The sequence below is a fragment of the Portunus trituberculatus genome, chromosome 15 (assembly GCF_017591435.1).
Source record: "Portunus trituberculatus isolate SZX2019 chromosome 15, ASM1759143v1, whole genome shotgun sequence".
Lineage (NCBI taxonomy): Eukaryota > Metazoa > Arthropoda > Malacostraca > Decapoda > Portunidae > Portunus > Portunus trituberculatus.
The window spans coordinates 7211129-7228628 of NC_059269.1; the positions used below are offsets into that span (position 1 = coordinate 7211129).

Here is a 17500-nt window from a genome sequence, read left to right on the forward strand (position 1 = left end):
GTGTGTGTGTGTGTGTGTGTGTGTGTGTGTGGAGATCCCCGTCTTTCAATGAGCTAAGGCTATAAATAAGACTACGAAAGCTTTGAAGATCCAATAGGTAGGGCACAGTTATCAGGATGTGGCTTAGTAGGGTGTCGATGTTCGTTTTTTTTTTCTTTTTCTTTCTGTTTTCGCGTGCATTAGTAGTGGTAGTAGTGAAAAAGAGAACGAGGAGGAGGAGAAATAGTAGTAGTAGTGGTGATGGTGTAGGTGGAAATAGTAGTGGTAGTGATTCCTGTTACTTTTTGTTTTTATTTGGTGTTGTGACTTCCTATTACTACCACTACTACTTCTATTATTTCTACTACTACTACTACTACTACTACTACTACTACTACTACTACTACCACCACCACCACCACCACTACCTCTACCTCTACCTCCACCACTATCTCTCTCTCTCTCTCTCTCTCTCTCTCTCTCTCTCTCTCTCTCTCTCTCTCTCTCTCTCTCTCTCTCTCTCTCTCTCTCTCTCTCTCTCACACACACACACACACACACACACACACCAGCTGTAATTCGTAACATTTTCGTCAGTGTAACATCACCAACGCATCTTAATGTAGTACAATGAGGTAATAAAAAAACACTAAAAAGAAAGAAAAAAGATAAAAACTACAGTCCGTTTACAATTCACTTAATAAGCATTGTAAAAATTTACATATTCACTCACCACCAGAGAGAGAGAGAGAGAGAGAGAGAGAGAGAGAGAGAGAGAGAGAGAGAGAGAGAGAGAGAGAGAAATAAATCAGGCAGGTTTACGTAAAGACAGGTAAGAGTTCTTCTACTCCTCCCTCTCCGTCTCTCTCCCCAGTCCCTCTCCATCCGTACCCTCCCGTGCGACGACCCGGAAATAGGGTGCACCGTAGGCCTCAAAACGGACCTAAACAATCTCTTCCGCGACTATCAATGGGGGAGGAGAAGGCTAGCGGCGGCCCTTTCCCCGGCCGGCTGACCTTGAACGAGCAAAAAATAAAAAAGTAAAAAATAAAAGAAAACAAGTAGGCTTCATTCTCCTGAACCCAGCAACAAGAGTCCATGAGAAATAATGCCCACCCGCGATGCATAGGCCTACTATTGAGCTGTCCACGTGCCTAGATCGTAGTATTCGTCTGCCGTTATTAAGCCTAAAACTGTACCCAAACTGGACCCAACGCTACACGCCTACGTCATTCTATGGGAGCTGCTGCAGCAATTCTCGTCCTCATTAATTGCTTCGCTCCGGACTTTTGAGTTGTGGCGGTCGTGTGCAGTCGCTCAAGGCCGGTGCTCCCCAAGGATTATACAAGGTTGTTATAAATTCAGTATAATGCTATGGCAAAGATATACGGAAAAGAGTCTAAAGTGACGATTGATGAGCACGTCGGCGCAGAGAAAAATGTCACTTGGTAAATTTATATTTTTTTGTCTTGCAATGAATCTCGTTAATTACATGGTCATCATGCACGGCCCGACTTCACCCGTGCTGTGCGCTCCGAGACTAGAGAGAAGGGTGGATATTGCGTACAAATTTTAAAGAAACATCTGAAAAGGGGTGGAGAATTTCTAGCTGGAAACGTGTGGCATCTTTTCATGACATGTAGTGCCGACGTCCCCCCGACACGCGCGCAGACCCCAGTAACACTTACGGACCAGAGGGGGAAGGTTGGTCGCCGTGCCTCTGGAGCTTCGTAACAATTAATTACAAAGGTTATCTATTTTAGTGAAAAAAGTGCAATAATATGTATGATAATTATCTAATCATGTGTTTAATCGTACTTTCGGAAAGTTAGACAAGTGAAGGAAGATAAGACACCGCTACACACGGGTTGCTGTTATGTTGAGTGAGTAAACTTGAAAAAATAGTACATATACTTGTGTTAAGTTGCTGCTGATGATGCTCTACTGTGTGTAAAATGTATTGGAAGGGATGCATTCGTGGTGTGTGGTGCAGAATACCCAACCTTATCACCATCTACAGCGTGCCATGGACTCTTGCTGCCTTCAGTCCTGTACTTTGTATGAACAAGTGGTGACGAATGTGTGTGAGTGTATTTATGTGAACGTGTGTATGTGTGTGTATATATGTGAGTGTCTAGTGTACTTTTTTATATATAGAATCAGCGGTGATGGTCGTGCGAATATACTGTCATGCTGAACGCCAAGTGTCAGTGTGTTTGTGTGTGTATGAGTGTGTGTAAGAGTGACGTGTGCGGCGCGTAAAGGCCGGTGGGTAGGCGTAATGTTGTGTTGGGGGGACGGGTGGGTGGCGGGGGGTAGGACTATGTTGTAATGGATTATGTCACAGGAGCAGGAGGGGGAGGAGTCATGGTTTGGACCCTAGTGGTGCTTTGCGTTAGGACAGTTTTGGTGTTTGAGTTGTGTGTTGTGACTCAGGCTTGGCGCTACTTCCCTCCATCTCACCGCTGCCGCCACCACCACCGCCACCGCCACCACGACTCACTCTCTTTGCTGCTCTCTTCGTCCCGTCAGAGTAACTGGGGCTCTCTTAAGGCGCCGCCTCTCTTCCTCCCCGTCGCACGCTTTTCTACTTTACTTTACCCATATAATGATTTGTTACGAACGCTTTTTTTTCTTCTGTGATATGCAGTTATTTGGAAGTGAAAGACAAAGTACATGATATAACACACACACACACACACACAGCAGACGACCGTGGTGAATTACACACAGGTCCGAACCAGCACGTTACCGCAGATCTAAACAGATTGTATTAATTCGCAGCTTAATTCACAAATTTGCGGTACTAAATTGTTTATGATATTAAGTGACAGTAGTGTCGCGTTAGGCGAATTACGTCCCACAAAAAACTGTCATGACGGAATTTTGCTGCTTTGAATTAATATAAAATATGAAATGACTGGCGTACAAGTTCAAGGGCAAGCATGAGGTCAGGTTCAGTGTGTGAACAATCAGAGGAATAAACTGCGTCACAAGGGTACTGCAGAGTCACACGCCTACAGAACATCCTCCCATCTTTCCTTCCTCTCCTTCCTGCCTTCCTGTCTTCCTGTCTTCCTCCTATCCATCTATACGGCTCTGTGCCCATATCTATGATATTGTTATTATTATTATTATTATTATTATTATTATTATTATTGGTAGTAGTAGTGCAGATACTGTTTCTGTTCCAAACCGATATAGCGATTCAACCATTTATGACCATTATTACCACTTCTAAACATACTATTATTAATGTTGATACTGTTGTTGTTGCTATAATCATTACTGTCGATACTACTGTGTATCGTAATGTATGTAATGATAACTGTGATAATAACAACAATGGAATGGTAAAGTTGTAAGATTAGCAAAGTTGACTAATAATAATAATAATAATAATAATAATAATAATGACAATAATAATAATAACATCAATAGTAATAATACCTAACTAATAATGATAATAATAATAATAATATTATTATTATTATTATTATTATTATTATTATTATTATTATTATTATTAACAAATAGTAGTAGTAATAGTAGCAGCTGTGAATGTAGAATATAAGATTTTTCTTCATTTAAATACAGTAATGTTGCTTGAAGATTCTTAGCTTCTATAGTGATACTAAGTCTGCAATTATTGAAAGTTTTAAAGTGTGTTTTGCATCAAAATCACATCATGTATAAGTACCGCAAAATTTGGAGCCGTGTAAATCATATCTTTTCTGAATTGATGACGCGACTGGTACTGCAGAAACTGTGCTTGACAGGTGCCAGATAAGACTGTGTGTTGGCGTCATGGGATCGATGCTGTGTGACAAGGAGCACAAAGATGTTGGAAATACAATGAGCGCTTGCAAGTTGTTGATAGACGAGTGCCGTAACCTTATGTGGAGATATGCCACGTGAAGGCCTCGCCCAGACACATTAGAAGACCTCCCTTGTTCGCTTGTACTAACATTGCCTGCGATGTACTGCAAATACTGGTAGCAAACCAACACAAAGATGAGACTGTAGTTAAAAAGAATCTAGTCTTTTAAGCATTATTTTACTCGAACAAGAGACCACAATATGTAGATTAACTAATTAATTGGAAGTGTTTACATGTAGAATAGAAAGTTTGACTGAGCTGCCTTATCGTTGAATATTCCAACATTTTGGACACAATGTCAGTGATGCTAAAATATGAAAGTAAATTAATGTGTTAGACAGTTCGCTTGATCTCAAAAATCAGATGTAATGGTAAAGGGTGTGTGTTGGTGATATTTGCACTTGAGTTGAGGTTCAGGTTTTTTTTTTCATTTGTGTGTGTGTGTGTGTGTGTGTGTGTGTGTTTATTGTTGTTATTATTGTCATCAATATTATTACTCTCCTGAGAAAGTTATGATTATTATTTTATGTTGATTGTGTTCAAAGTAATGTGTATATGAGTATATAGCATTGTTGTTTAATATCGTTTCTCTCATAATCACATCTACTATGTGTATACACTCACTGCCGCTACGCAACACATCATGTATGAAGTAGGTAGAATAGGTACACCTACGTTACCTCCGACAGAAGCATTTTTTTACATTATTTAAGATAGTGTGTGTGTGTGTGTGTGTGTGTGTGTGTGTGTGTGTGTATATATATATATATATATATATATATATATATATATATATATATATATATATATATATATACACACACACACACACAAACATATATACATACATACATACATGCATGCATGCAGACGTACGGTCACGCTAGCATTAAGGCAAAATCTAAAAAACTATTTAACTTTAAATAACTTAACCCACAAGACAACAAGACATGTTGAAATAAGCCCTACTACAGTGTGTTGACCAGACGAGAAGGTGCCTTAGGTGCAGTCGACCTACCAGCATTCCTCCACCAAGCAGCTGACATACCTACGCTGCCAGTAAATGGTGGAAATGCTACTTTTAGTCCATTTTTCTCGTAGTCCTAGTAAAGGTAACATATGTATATTGAACTTCAGTAATCATGTTAAGGGATGCAGGAGGATGGAGGAGAGGCACAGGTAACAGAAGGTAACAAATCTAGGCGTTCGATACAGGAGGTCCCGCGTAGGTACTGCTTCGCTAACCCACGCCATTTTGCTCCGCGCCAGCCTTCCCTGCCTGGCCGCGTTCATCTTACCCACGGTGTACCTACGTAGGAGCGGTGGGAGGCAGCGAAATCTTGACCTACTCGTGCTCCACTAGGATACATGACCAGTGTTTTTTGTGCGTGTGGCAGCTCGATTTTCTTGAGTGTCATATGTGCAGAAGTTTACCTATTTTTACAACAGCGCTTTGAAGTACTAGGAGAGGAGTGCAGTTATGAGAAAGTAGTTGGTAAATACACTTACTAACAAGATGGCTTTAGAATTGCTCTTGTGTTGTATGTATATATGTTTATAGTATGTTTATCTCCTTTTTTGTTGTCCCGTGATATGATAGTGAGGAAGATTGTGTCGAGAGATGACTGTGACTTGTTCGGTGGTGCGACGTGGGCTTCCGCTTCAGGTGTAACCGTGAAAGATGGACTGAGGGTGTGGAAGGTGAAGGGAATGATGCATTGTTAGGCTGTTATGTGGAGGTGTGTGATCACGGCTTTATCCATTCAACTTAGGGGAGCGAGAGAACGTGAAGGTGGTGGTGGTGGTGGTAGTAGTGGTGACGTAACTGCAGCTGCCACACAGTTATACACGTCCACATAGGTACTGCCTTCCATTCGTAAGTGTAGTTTGTGCGTTTAATGTGTTGGTGACGGCAATTATATGTTGTGTGTTGTTGTAGTGTTTTGCGTTTGATAAAGGTAAATAAAAGAATTTGTTTTACTACTACTACTACTACTACTACTGTTATTACTTTTGCTATTTTTATCCTCCGCTGTAATTTTCTCTATATAATTTCTAGTACTCCTTATCGTAATGTAAAAAGATAGTCTTGAAAAATTAATAAGATTTCTTGCTCCTATCATTTATAATATTTCCTGCTGCTGCTACGATGACTACTGCTGCCACTGCTGCTACTGCTGCTACTTCTACTGCTACTGCTACTTCTACTGCTACTGCTACTTCTACTGCTACTGCTAATTCTACTGCTACTGCTACTGCTGATTCTACTGCTACTGCTACTACTACTACTACTAATACTAATACTACTATCACCACTACCACCACCACCATTACTACTACTACTACAACCATTACTACTACTACTACTACCACCACCACCATTACTACTACTACCACCATCATTACTACTACTACTACTGCTGCTGCTGCTGCTGCTACTACCTCCATCATTATCCATAACATTCCTCCAGTTTGTTAAATATCATGTGCGTAACTTCAGTAGCTTAAAACGTTACAGATTTGTGTCTTTTACCCGAGGAAGAACTGCTGGCGTTTACAAATAGCTGTACTCTTGGTCTAAGAAGGATTATGATTATCTGGCTGTTCTTTAAAACAGTGATCTGGTCTTATACTTGGTCTGGAATGGTCTGAATGTAGATGGCAATGTCCTAGCCGTCGTTAGAATGGTGTTGGTGAATAAGGGAAGGTTCAATTACGATCTCCATGTGTTCGAATTTGTATTTTCGTGACTTGTTTGTGGTTTGGTAGGGATCTTTTTGTGTTGGACATGTGAGTGGTCTGGTGAGTCTTGAAGCCACATTTCCTGCACATTTAAGCGGTCTCTGTACAGGATCAAGGAAAAGATGACGGGTTCTTACAACTTTTTTATATATGTATGTTTTTTATATATGTATGTAAATAATGAAATTGTTAAGTAGTCTCTCTCTCTCTCTCTCTCTCTCTCTCTCTCTCTCTCTCTCTCTCTCTCTCTCTCTCTCTCTCTCTCTCTCTCTCTCTGACATTATAACATTGGCCTATGTTGTCTAAATATTATAGAGTATAAAAAGTGGATTAGTGTTTCTTTCTTCAAAGTTTGATTAGTTTTTCTTTTAATTTTTTTCTTGAACATTTGAGGTCAAATTCGTTAATATTAGTGTGTGTGTGTGTGTGTGTGTGTGTGTGTGTGTGTGTGTGTGTGTTTCACTGTTTGATCTGCTGCAGTCTCTGACGTTACCCTACGGAACGAGCTCAGAGCTCATTATTTCCGATCTTCGGATAGGCCTGAGACCAGGCACACACCACACACCGGGACAACAAGGTCACAACTCCTCGATTTACATCCCGTACCTACTCACTGCTAGGTGAACAGGGGCTACACGTGAAAGGAGACACACCCAAATATCTCCACCCGGCCGGGGAATCGAACCCCGGTCCTCTGGCTTGTGAAGCCAGCGCACACACACACACACACACACACACACACACACACACACACACACACACACACACACATCTAATCTACCAACCTCTTTTCACAACTTATATCTTAGTATTTTCAAAGCAAGAACGTGTTTATAGGTAAAGCACAAACTGTAAACCTAATTTCATGTAAGCGTCACATTTAGAATGACCAACAGTTATCACAAAAAGAAACAACAGTCCTTATAGATCACGATTACTGTTTTTCCTGTAAATGCAGCCATCTTATGACGGCGAAGTGAAGAAGAATCAGACAACTCAGTCAAGACAGTCCTTTCACCAAAATATTTGCAAAGATTTAAAGGTATAACACAAACACAAATACACCTCTAGATCTCTGTCAGGGTGTTTGATTTGCCTTATCCGCGCTAAAGTCTTGAATCAGCCAAGCACACATTGCCAACAGTGTCTAACTAATATGTCATGTAGCGGAGTAGAGAGAGAGAGAGAGAGAGAGTGTGTGTGTGTGTGTGGGAGATTTTTTATTAGAAATGTCAATGGGGAATATATTGCTTTTGTTTTACACGTACCTATTAGAATGTACCTAAGCGGTGTGTTTTTATTGATGTAAATGTCATGTGTTAAGTTAATGTAGCACTCTGAAGTCGTTTTTCATTCCAGAGAGAGAGAAAGAGAGAGACTCATTTTCTCTTTGGCATATGCTTGAGAACCTGTCACAGCTACTTTCTCTAAAAATATTCCTTGGAGTGATAAACCTTGCCCTCCTACCTTCACCTCACCTACCCAGTCTTACCTCTCTCTCTCTCTCTCTCTCTCTCTCTCTCTCTCTCTCTCTCTCTCTCTCTCTCTCTCTCTACTTTGTATCTTATTACTTAACTCCTCATATGCAAGCGTATTATTGTCATTGAGTTGTTCATCTCCGTATCTGCTTTTCTATCTTATCACATTTTTTTTCCAAGGGTTATCAGTTCCATGCAATCAAAACCAAGGTGAAGCTGAAATCCACGTGTGTAGAACAGGTGTTGTTAGGTAAAGTAAAGTTACACGCATTTGGCATCTTTATTTTTTTTTCTGTATCTAATTTTGCTTTTGTATCCATGGAACTAGTAGGGAGTTGCCTGACTGCTTCCTGTGCGTAGGTGGAAGAAGTAATGAACCTTTTTCGTTTGATGCTTTAAGAAAATTTTGATACTTAAAAAATCGTTGTAGTACAGAACATTGGACAGGAACTCACACAGGCACGGCTAGTCACAGTACCTTGTTCGGTATACGTCTCATTATTTACAGGCCAGCTCCAGTTCAGTCGGAAGTCAGTGATTGCCCTGAGGTGGCTATTCACACTCACTCTTCCCACCTATTTACAGGAGCAAGAGAACTGGTCCCGAAAGTCCGATTTTTCTGTGCGCCATTTTCTCTGGTTGGAAGAAACTTCCATCCGGTTATAGTGGTGTGATTCCGTGATGCCATGTTGCTTCCCCTTCATTATGATGTGATTTATAGTAATGAAAGGAATTTGCGGTGTAGTTAGTTTTGTGGTTTTTTGCGTGGTTTCTTTAAGAAGGGTGGCTTTGTGCGAGGTCCGTGCGTTGTAGTGTACATGGTTAAATGTAAAGACGTCATGTTGCTAATGAAATGTTAGTTGCATTCTCTTATTTAGGCGAATGAGATCACGCACACTATCACATGGTCGCACACATGATGCTGGCATCACACAGCCACCACGACCTTCATTAGCAAGTGCCTACGTGTGAACAGGAAAAAGCTTTGGATAAGTGGTGACTCGAAGCATCCAGACTGAGCCTATTGGTAGCCAGATTATGGACATGGTTGTTATTTATTTATCGACATTAGTGTGTATCCGGGGGTGGACATGTTGACGCCGCCTATTAATGTTTGTTTAACATGCCAGACAACTCTCTCTCTGCTTCAAGGACTGCACTAGTAACTGCGAACCTCATCCCATGAAAGGAGAGGCGTGTAATGAATGAATCTTGTGGGGTTTCGCGTATCAGTGTTTTATTGTCGACAAGATACATGAAAAGCTGTGCTTATCGGTCTGTATCAAGCATCGCGCGCGCTCGTGTACACACACACACACACACACACACACACACACACACACACACACACACACACACACACCAAGTGGATAATGAGAAAGTGATCCTGAGAAGAATATGACATTCGAAGCACAAGATCGCATAGCAAAAAGCTGAGAAAAGGAAGATGTCTGAGAGATGTTAAAAAATATAGTTTCCCGCAAAGATGTATTGAGACGCGGAACAGTTTAAATGAAGAAGTAGTGTCTGCAACGAGTGTACATACTTTTAAAGTAAGATTGGATAAGTGTAGATATGGAGACGGGGCCACACGAGCATAAAGACCAGGCCCTGTAAAACTACAACTAGGTAAACACACACACACACACACACACACACACACACACACACACACACCAGATACCAATAACTGAAAGGACAAAATGCAGTGCTGATAACATTACTTTCTTCTCTTCTCGATTGCCTGTATACCAAAATATGTTGCAACACTTTATGCTTTCCCTTTTCCAACACAGTTCTTTACTATTTCACACTCGTGTCTTGCTTCATCCCATCTCGACGCAACGAGAAGGAAGAGACTGGGAAGACCTTGCAGATATGTTAATAATAGTTAGACTTGATGTTGGAAATTGTGTATTATAGATCGCATTTGTAACTGAGTTAATCCGTATGTATAATTAATTGATGTGTAATGAAAATAAGAGAAGTGGAGGAAATAAGAGTATGGAGCTTTAGAAAATATATCTCATTCTGATCTTAAGAAACGTTTGAATATAAAAAAACGTTACTTAAACTTTTCTTCCTCCTCCTCTTACTCCTCATTTACAAGAACGTTGACTGTTAATGTCGCCATCCAAGCTTTTCATGTAGGGATTTCCTCGTATGACTGGGCATCTTGCTCCTCAGTCTCGCGTATCCATTTTGCTCCCGCTCATGCAATGAAAAGTTGCATCTCATGTGAAGCTGTAGTTGTTGTTTTCTTCCTTCCGCACCTCGCCAGCCTAATGAAAAATGTCTTGCTACTGACTCTGCTTTCTGCCAGTGTCGGTGTTCTCTCCTCCTCCCCACTCTTCCCTCTTCCTCTCCCTCTCATCGTTCCCTCTTTACATCCGCTCACAGTTTGGCTTCCCCCAAGCTTACCTCCTCCTCCTCCTCCTCCTCCTCCTCCTCCTCCTCCACTTATCAATACTACCACTAGTACTACTACGCTATTATTATTATTATTATTATTATTATTATTATTATTATTTTATTTTATTATTAACAAGAATATTACGTATAAATTACATATAACACACACACACACACACACACACACACACACACACACACACAATAAGACAAGCATGAGGCCGTTGCAGAATCACTACTCACATCTTCCTTCCCCACATCTTTCCTCGCCTCCCCTCGCCGCCCGAAGCTTCCCCGCTCACCCCGTTCCCAAGCCGAGCAGTGCCCTGTGTATCAGTCCTGGCAGTAGCGTGCGTACACTACCCGCCTTACCTTTTTGCCAAGCGTAATGCACAATAGCCAAAGCATCCTAGATTTATCGGTGTGTGAGGCGGGCCGCGGCTACCATAGATACACTTGGCCGCGCTGTCCTCTTCCCTCAACTGCTGCCCATACATCGATGTGTTTTTGTCGAGGAGAAAGAAGGAAAGAGGAAAGGAAGGAACGTTGCCTCTGATCCCTCTGCTCCTCCTATCACGCTGCTAAGGACAGACTGAGGGACAGAGAGAGCACATGAAATTACTATACAACAGACTAGGTTGTAACGGTAAGATGCAATAAGAATGAGCAGTCAAGTACGCGAACACAGAGAGAGAGAGAGAGAGAGAGAGAGAGAGAGAGAGAGAGGTGGGAGTGAGACAGCGACAGATTATATTTATTTAGAACGAGTCTACACCACTAGCTTACGTGGCAGTGACTGTGCTGTTTACGCTTTGTGGCAGCAACGTACTCTCAAATACTGGAAATGCCCTACCTCTCTCTCTCTCTCTCTCTCTCTCTCTCTCTCTCTCTCTCTCTCTCTCTCTCTCTCTCTCTCTCTCTCTGCACGGTCATCATTATTATTTTCAGCAACAGTATGGAATGTCCTTGACTTATGCAGTGTGTCAACCCCGCCCTTTTATTCTTTATTTAATCATAAACACGCTTCCTTTTCCTCAAAATTATACATTGTTATCATCGTGTCTTTTTTTACTTTATAATTTTATAGTTTTTATTTATATCTTGATTAAATATAGTGTTTTGTTAATTTTCATGTGTATCTAAATTTCACTTTCTCTCTTCATTCCCCACGTTGTCTCTCTCTCCTTCTCCCCCGCCGCGTTTTCGTTCCCATGAGAGTGATAGGCGTGATTGTGGAGATAAATAAGTGATACTTACCGTCAGTCATTCACCCAAGGTCAGCGAAATGTATTCCAAAACGGGCAAGAAATCCCCGTAGAGTTTATACATCTTGATCACTGTCGCCGCCACCACGTCTCTCTCTCTCTCTCTCTCTCTCTCTCTCTCTCTCTCTCTCTCTCTCTCTCTCTCTCTCTCTCTCTCTCTCTCTCTCTCTCTCTCTCTCTCTCTCTCTCTCTCTCTCTCTCTCTCTCTCATAAACACACACACACACACACACACACACACATACTCGTTTCGTGAGAAAGAGAGAGAGAGAGAGAGAGAGAGAGAGAGAGAGAGAGAGAGATTACAGCTGGCTCTTTGATGACGCGAGAAGCAAATATGAGTTTTGCAGAGATTTACTGTCAGTAGTCACTCGTACCTTGCAATATGAAACTATACTTAACTTATATTTTCCTCTCCCCTCCCGTATTTTCATACCCTCCGTCTGTGTTGATGTCGCTGCACTTAACATCCTTGTGAGAGGCACATTATACGTCTTTACTCTGAGCGTTAGGGGGACATGGAAGGCTGTGACGGTAATTCAATATAGGTAAATTAGATTCTGATGAGAGGCGGGAAGGTGAAGGCGGCAACAGGGAACATGATGCTGTGAAGGTACAGTAATTTCTGCAGTAGATTTATCTTGGCTGAGCGAGCAGTAGGATAAGTGTAAAAGATGGTAATGCCTTGGACGTGTGATGGTGCTGTACAGTAATTTCCTTAGTATCTTTAAGTTGATGAGTGATGGAAGAGTAGAGGATGAAGGAAGCGTGGAAGGAAGGAAGGATAAGGTGTAAAAAGATGGTAATGCCTTGGACGTGTGATGGTGCTGTACAGTAATTTCCTTAGTAGTCGTACGTTAATGAGTGGAACGGTAGATGATGAAGGAAGCGTATAGGAGGAAAGGATAAGATGGTAATAAATTGTGTTGTTATGAGTTACTGGTGACGTGTGTAAAGTTACTACACGTCGGTTGCGCAGATGTAGTTAAGGAACGGATGCAAAGAGAAAATGAATTAAAAGATATGTAGAAAAGTGTTCAGTATGGATATGTCTTTTCGTAGTTAGTTTTTAATGTAATTCTTTTATTTTTCCACCAAGTTATTTTAGACCACATATTGTATTAAAAGCACGACATCTTAGGCTTATACACTAAACATGTATTTTTTTTATTATTGAGCTTGATGAGTGAAGTGTTGTAAGTTACAAAATATTTACAGTTGTAGACATTGACTGAGAGAGAGAAGAGGAAACGAGAAGGGGAAGGAAGGAAGCTGATAGCAATAAAGTTAAAGTTATAAAAGAAGTGTTATTGCGAGTTTCCTGCGCCCCTTGTGTGTAGTTTTATAAAGTCTGCAGTGGCTGTGTCTTGGGTGAATGGAGGAAAAGGAGGAAGTAGGGAGAGAGATATATAAAAGATGTATTATTGCAAGTTTCCTGTAACCCTTAGTAGTAGTGTGTGTAGCTCAGAATGCATCTGCTGGAGGGGAGAAAAGGGATAGAGTCATGCAGTATATATAGCACGTTGTGTTTCTCTAGTAGTAGTGTTGCTCTTTAACTTTTGCCGTGTTGCTGCGTGCTGGCTCCGCTGTTGCTGTTGTCGCGTCCTGTGTTGCATTGTGAACATCCGCGTTTATTAATTTTAGTTTTACAGACAGTACAGTGCCGTGTTTAATTGCCTCGCTATTTTGTAATGTATCGATCATTGTTATGGTGCAAATTTCATCATTCTTTTCGTGTACTGGTGGTGCACGTGTTTTATTGCTGTTCCTTTCATTACAAGAACATTCGGAACTCGTAGTAGGGCTGGATTTGTTTGTCACTTTCTCTCCTCATTAAAGCCTTTCGTGTTATTATTTTCACCTCATTTTGTCATTTTCTGAGTATTATTATCTCAGTTTATTGTTTTAATATTGTACCGCAGGAACACATTGTTGTACATTGCTCACAGCGGCCTTTAATAACTGCACCACAGTTTTCTGGCGTGTCATGTTGCAGTACCGAGGCTTTCATATCCATAATCTCGCCCTCATACGTAGCTGTCACCCTCTTCCACCTCACCACACCGTCATTTTGTAGCGGCGTACTCACCTCAACATACTTTCCCCGGACTAAACCATCATTCCCAACGTCCCTCTTCATTATTAGTTTTCCCCAACACCGTTTTCGGTTACTTTATTAACGCGGCGCTCATTGCTTTCACTGTCCATCACCATCACTCCGCCCCTCTCACCCCGCACCGCGTCAAGGCTGTTACGGTGTGTTTGCTGAGGGCTCGGGGCGTCACTTTCCCTTCTGACGCGGAGATACGCAAGCCTTAAAGACGAGTAAGCGGTAAGTATCTTAGCGAGCAGCAACAGCAGGGGTGGTGGCAGTGGTGGTGGTGGTGGCAAGCGTGAATAGAGGCATTTAACTGCTGCTTGGTGGGGTGAGGGAACGCTGGCGGGTCAGCTGGGGAGGGGAGGAGGGCGAAGAATGATGAGAAAGGACAGGAGTAGGTAGGTGGCTCGTGTTGCCGGGGTGTTGACGTGGAGGTAAACAGAGCTTAGAATAGCATTGCCGTCCTGCGTTGCTTAAAGGTTTTTCAAATCGTTCCATGGTCGTCTTTCAACTTTCCTTCCTTCCTACTCTCTCTTCCTTCCTAGTTATTGATCAGTGGCACTTATAATAGTGGTTATCATTTCTCCTCACGGGTTCCGCCACCACCGCTACCACCACCACCGCCACGACGCGGCCAATAAGTATGCTCTGACGCGGGACTCTCTTACTTTCTTTGGGCGTGCACGAGGTCATAGGGAACGTTCGTAGTGACTCGGTGTTGGTTCATACTTGCTGGCGGCGCCTCTCTCTTCTCTTCATATCTTGTTCTGACGTCTATTTTTTGCTCTTCTTGTCTCCTCTCTTAATTTCTTCGTCTTCTAGATTTCTTGTTCTGTTCTTTACTTTTTTCTTATTTTATTGTCTATCTTCTCTATTCTCACTTCTTTTTTCTGCATCCCCCTCAAGCATTGTCCCTGCAGGCTAACGTACACTGCATTCGTCGCAAATTATCAGTACATAAGCGCGTAAATAAGGTGTCTTGTATATGTAATCAGAAGTGGAGTCACGTGCTTCACTCACTTTGATTTTCCATTTTCTTTTAAGTTTACCTCCACGATCTGCTGACAGTGACGATTAGTTTATTAGCATATCAAATGAGTTCAAGTTAAGGGAGAGATCCTTATCCTTACAGGGACTGCTATGTGTAGGTATGGTGGCTTCTTGGAGCTCCCCTTATTTTTTCTTGTGTTCGTGTACCGAGAGAGTCCGTTGTGTTTCTCGACTTCCTGCCCATGATTTAACGTTCACGCTGCACTCTCCACAAGGGCGTGCCGAGCCGCACCCAAGGGAAGGCGGGGAGTGATGACTAACCCGCAATATCCGCCATAGATTGATTAGCATTGATTTGTTTTTTTTTTTTTTGTAGGAGTGAAGTTTCATTAATCCGTAAGCAGTAACGACTCTCTCTCTCTCTCTCTCTCTCTCTCTCTCTCTCTCTCTCTCTCTCTCTCTCTCTCTCTCTCGTAGTGCGGCGCCTTAAAGTTGACGGAAGGCCAGTTGGTGAAGCCTTAGCGTGAATAATAATCTACGGCAGCGATAAGACAGATTTTCTAAGTAGTATTGTCCAAATTTAGTAACTTTTCTCGTACCTTCGATCGACAGGTCTCTGTGGTGCACTAGTGTGTAATTATATTCCAGATTGGTGCATATTTTAAGCGTACACACACACACACACACACACACACACACACACACACACACACACACACACACACACACACACACATCTTGTCTATAAGCGTTCTAGTACCAGACTTGTGTGACGGCGTATAACCCTCATATGAATTCTAATACATCTTTGAATCTACTTTAATGATAAACTTATGTATTACTAAAGATGTAAATCAGATTACCTCATCTACAACATATTAATGCACTTATACTCAAGCTGACATGATTTGTATATTTAGAGTTACGTGTGTGTGTGTAATTCTCTTTTATTAATATGCATATTTTGTCGTCTTCCTCACGTGTGCAGGTTGGTGACCCGTGAACCGGCCGGAACCATGGACAGACTGGCCTGGCCGCTGTAGTGCCGCCAGCCGCTGTGCTCGCCTGCTGGGAGTAGTGAGGGCATGCCGGCAGCAGCTTCTCTCCTCACATAGCAGAAGCAGCAGCCGCCTCAGTGAACGGATGTTTGAAACGGACCGCCAGCGAGAACGGAGACCTAAGTGTGTGTGATGCGTCTCAACTACAGTGCTGGTCTTGTTTCCTTCTTGTTCCGTACCGCGTGCGCCGCTTGCGTGTGCCAGCCGTGACGTCACTGTCCCTCGCGCGTGCGAACTGTGACGTCACTCCCTAAAGATGATTGACGGCAAGACTCCACCCTCGCTCAGCCCGACGGTGCCCTCCATGGGGTGAGTCCACTGCCTGCCTTTGTGTCTCTCTCTCTCTCTCTCTCTCTCTCTCTCTCTCTCTCTCTCTCTCTCTCTCTCTCTCTCTCTCTCTCTCTCTCTCTCTCTCTCTCTCTCTCTCTCTCTCTGTGTATGTGTTGTTGTTGCCTGCTGTGTCCTGCTTAGTTCCCTTCCATTTCTTCTTCCTCGCGTATCGTTGTTTCCACTTCTGCCTGCTCTGTCTTGCCATCCTCTGCCTGCTTCTCTCTCCTTTTCCCTCCTCCCTCGCCCCTTCTTCCTCCTCTCAGGTCCTCTCCACTTCCCCGCCTAAGTTCCCGCTGTTCCTCTTACTCTGGTTATCTTTCCCCTTCTGACTTCCTGGATCTCTCTCTCTCTCTCTCTCTCTCTCTCTCTCTCTCTCTCTCTCTCTCTCTCTCTCTCTCTCTCTCTTGGACGATCTTGCTTCTTCCAGGAAATTTTGCTTCAGTTTCTGGAAACATTAAAGGTTTTGATTATAGCGTTTCACAGACTCTCTCTCTCTCTCTCTCTCTCTCTCTCTCTCTCTCTCTCTCTCTCTCTCTCTCTCTCTCTCTCTCTCTCTCTCTCTCTCTCTAATGGTCTCAGGGCATTCTGAAGACAAGGTGGGAGATGAAGACTCAGAAAGCGAAGGAAGAAGACTGGAATTTGGACTAAAAGGGAGTTCCGTGTGTCTGTGTAAATTCTCTCTCTCTCTCTCTCTCTCTCTCTCTCTCTCTCTCTCTCTCTCTCTCTCTCTCTCTCTCTCTCTCTCTCTCTCTGTTAGTTTGTCCGTCCTTGTAGCACATCTTACCAGGAAGAAACACACACACACACACACACACACACACACACACACACACACACACACACACACACACACACACACACACACACACACACACACACCTTGATATACCTGCTAATTACATCAAGGAGAAGAAACTGCTGGTACTTAGCATATAATTACATATCTTTAAATGTCACAATGATACCACATAAGGCATAGGATAATTTCACACTCTTAAATCGTGTAAACAAAGAAAAGGTTTATGGTAAGATATAGGTAATGTTTTCATATCTAATGTTGAAGAATGTATATAGATAGTTTCCAAAGTGTACTAATGCTATAAGTTTTACCTAATTAAGTCTTCAAATCACTCATTAAATCTGAAGTGTAATGAGTACTTGCACAGGTAAGGGATAATTAAACTAAGATAATAATTTGATTTAGAATTTTAATACACGTGAGGCGTACCGAATTTTGTCGCTGAAATTGTATTGTTAAATTGTATGCA

General features: G+C 42.2%; 1 protein-coding gene across 4 annotated transcripts in view; it reads left to right on the plus strand.

Moving 5' to 3' along the window:
• The first annotated feature begins 1660 nt into the window (after nucleotides 1-1660).
• LOC123504105 overlaps nucleotides 1661-17500 on the plus strand; it is a 77160-nt gene continuing 61320 nt past the window's right edge. For 3 of the 4 annotated variants that reach the window (XM_045254417.1, XM_045254421.1, XM_045254419.1), the window contains exons 1-2: nucleotides 1676-1862; nucleotides 15833-16211. In XM_045254417.1, the coding sequence (XP_045110352.1) occupies nucleotides 16159-16211 (53 nt within the window). In that variant the 5' untranslated portion in view covers nucleotides 1676-1862; nucleotides 15833-16158. Of the gene's footprint in view, nucleotides 1863-15832; nucleotides 16212-17500 lie in introns of all 4 variants that reach the window. The other variant, XM_045254418.1, reaches the window with a different exon arrangement.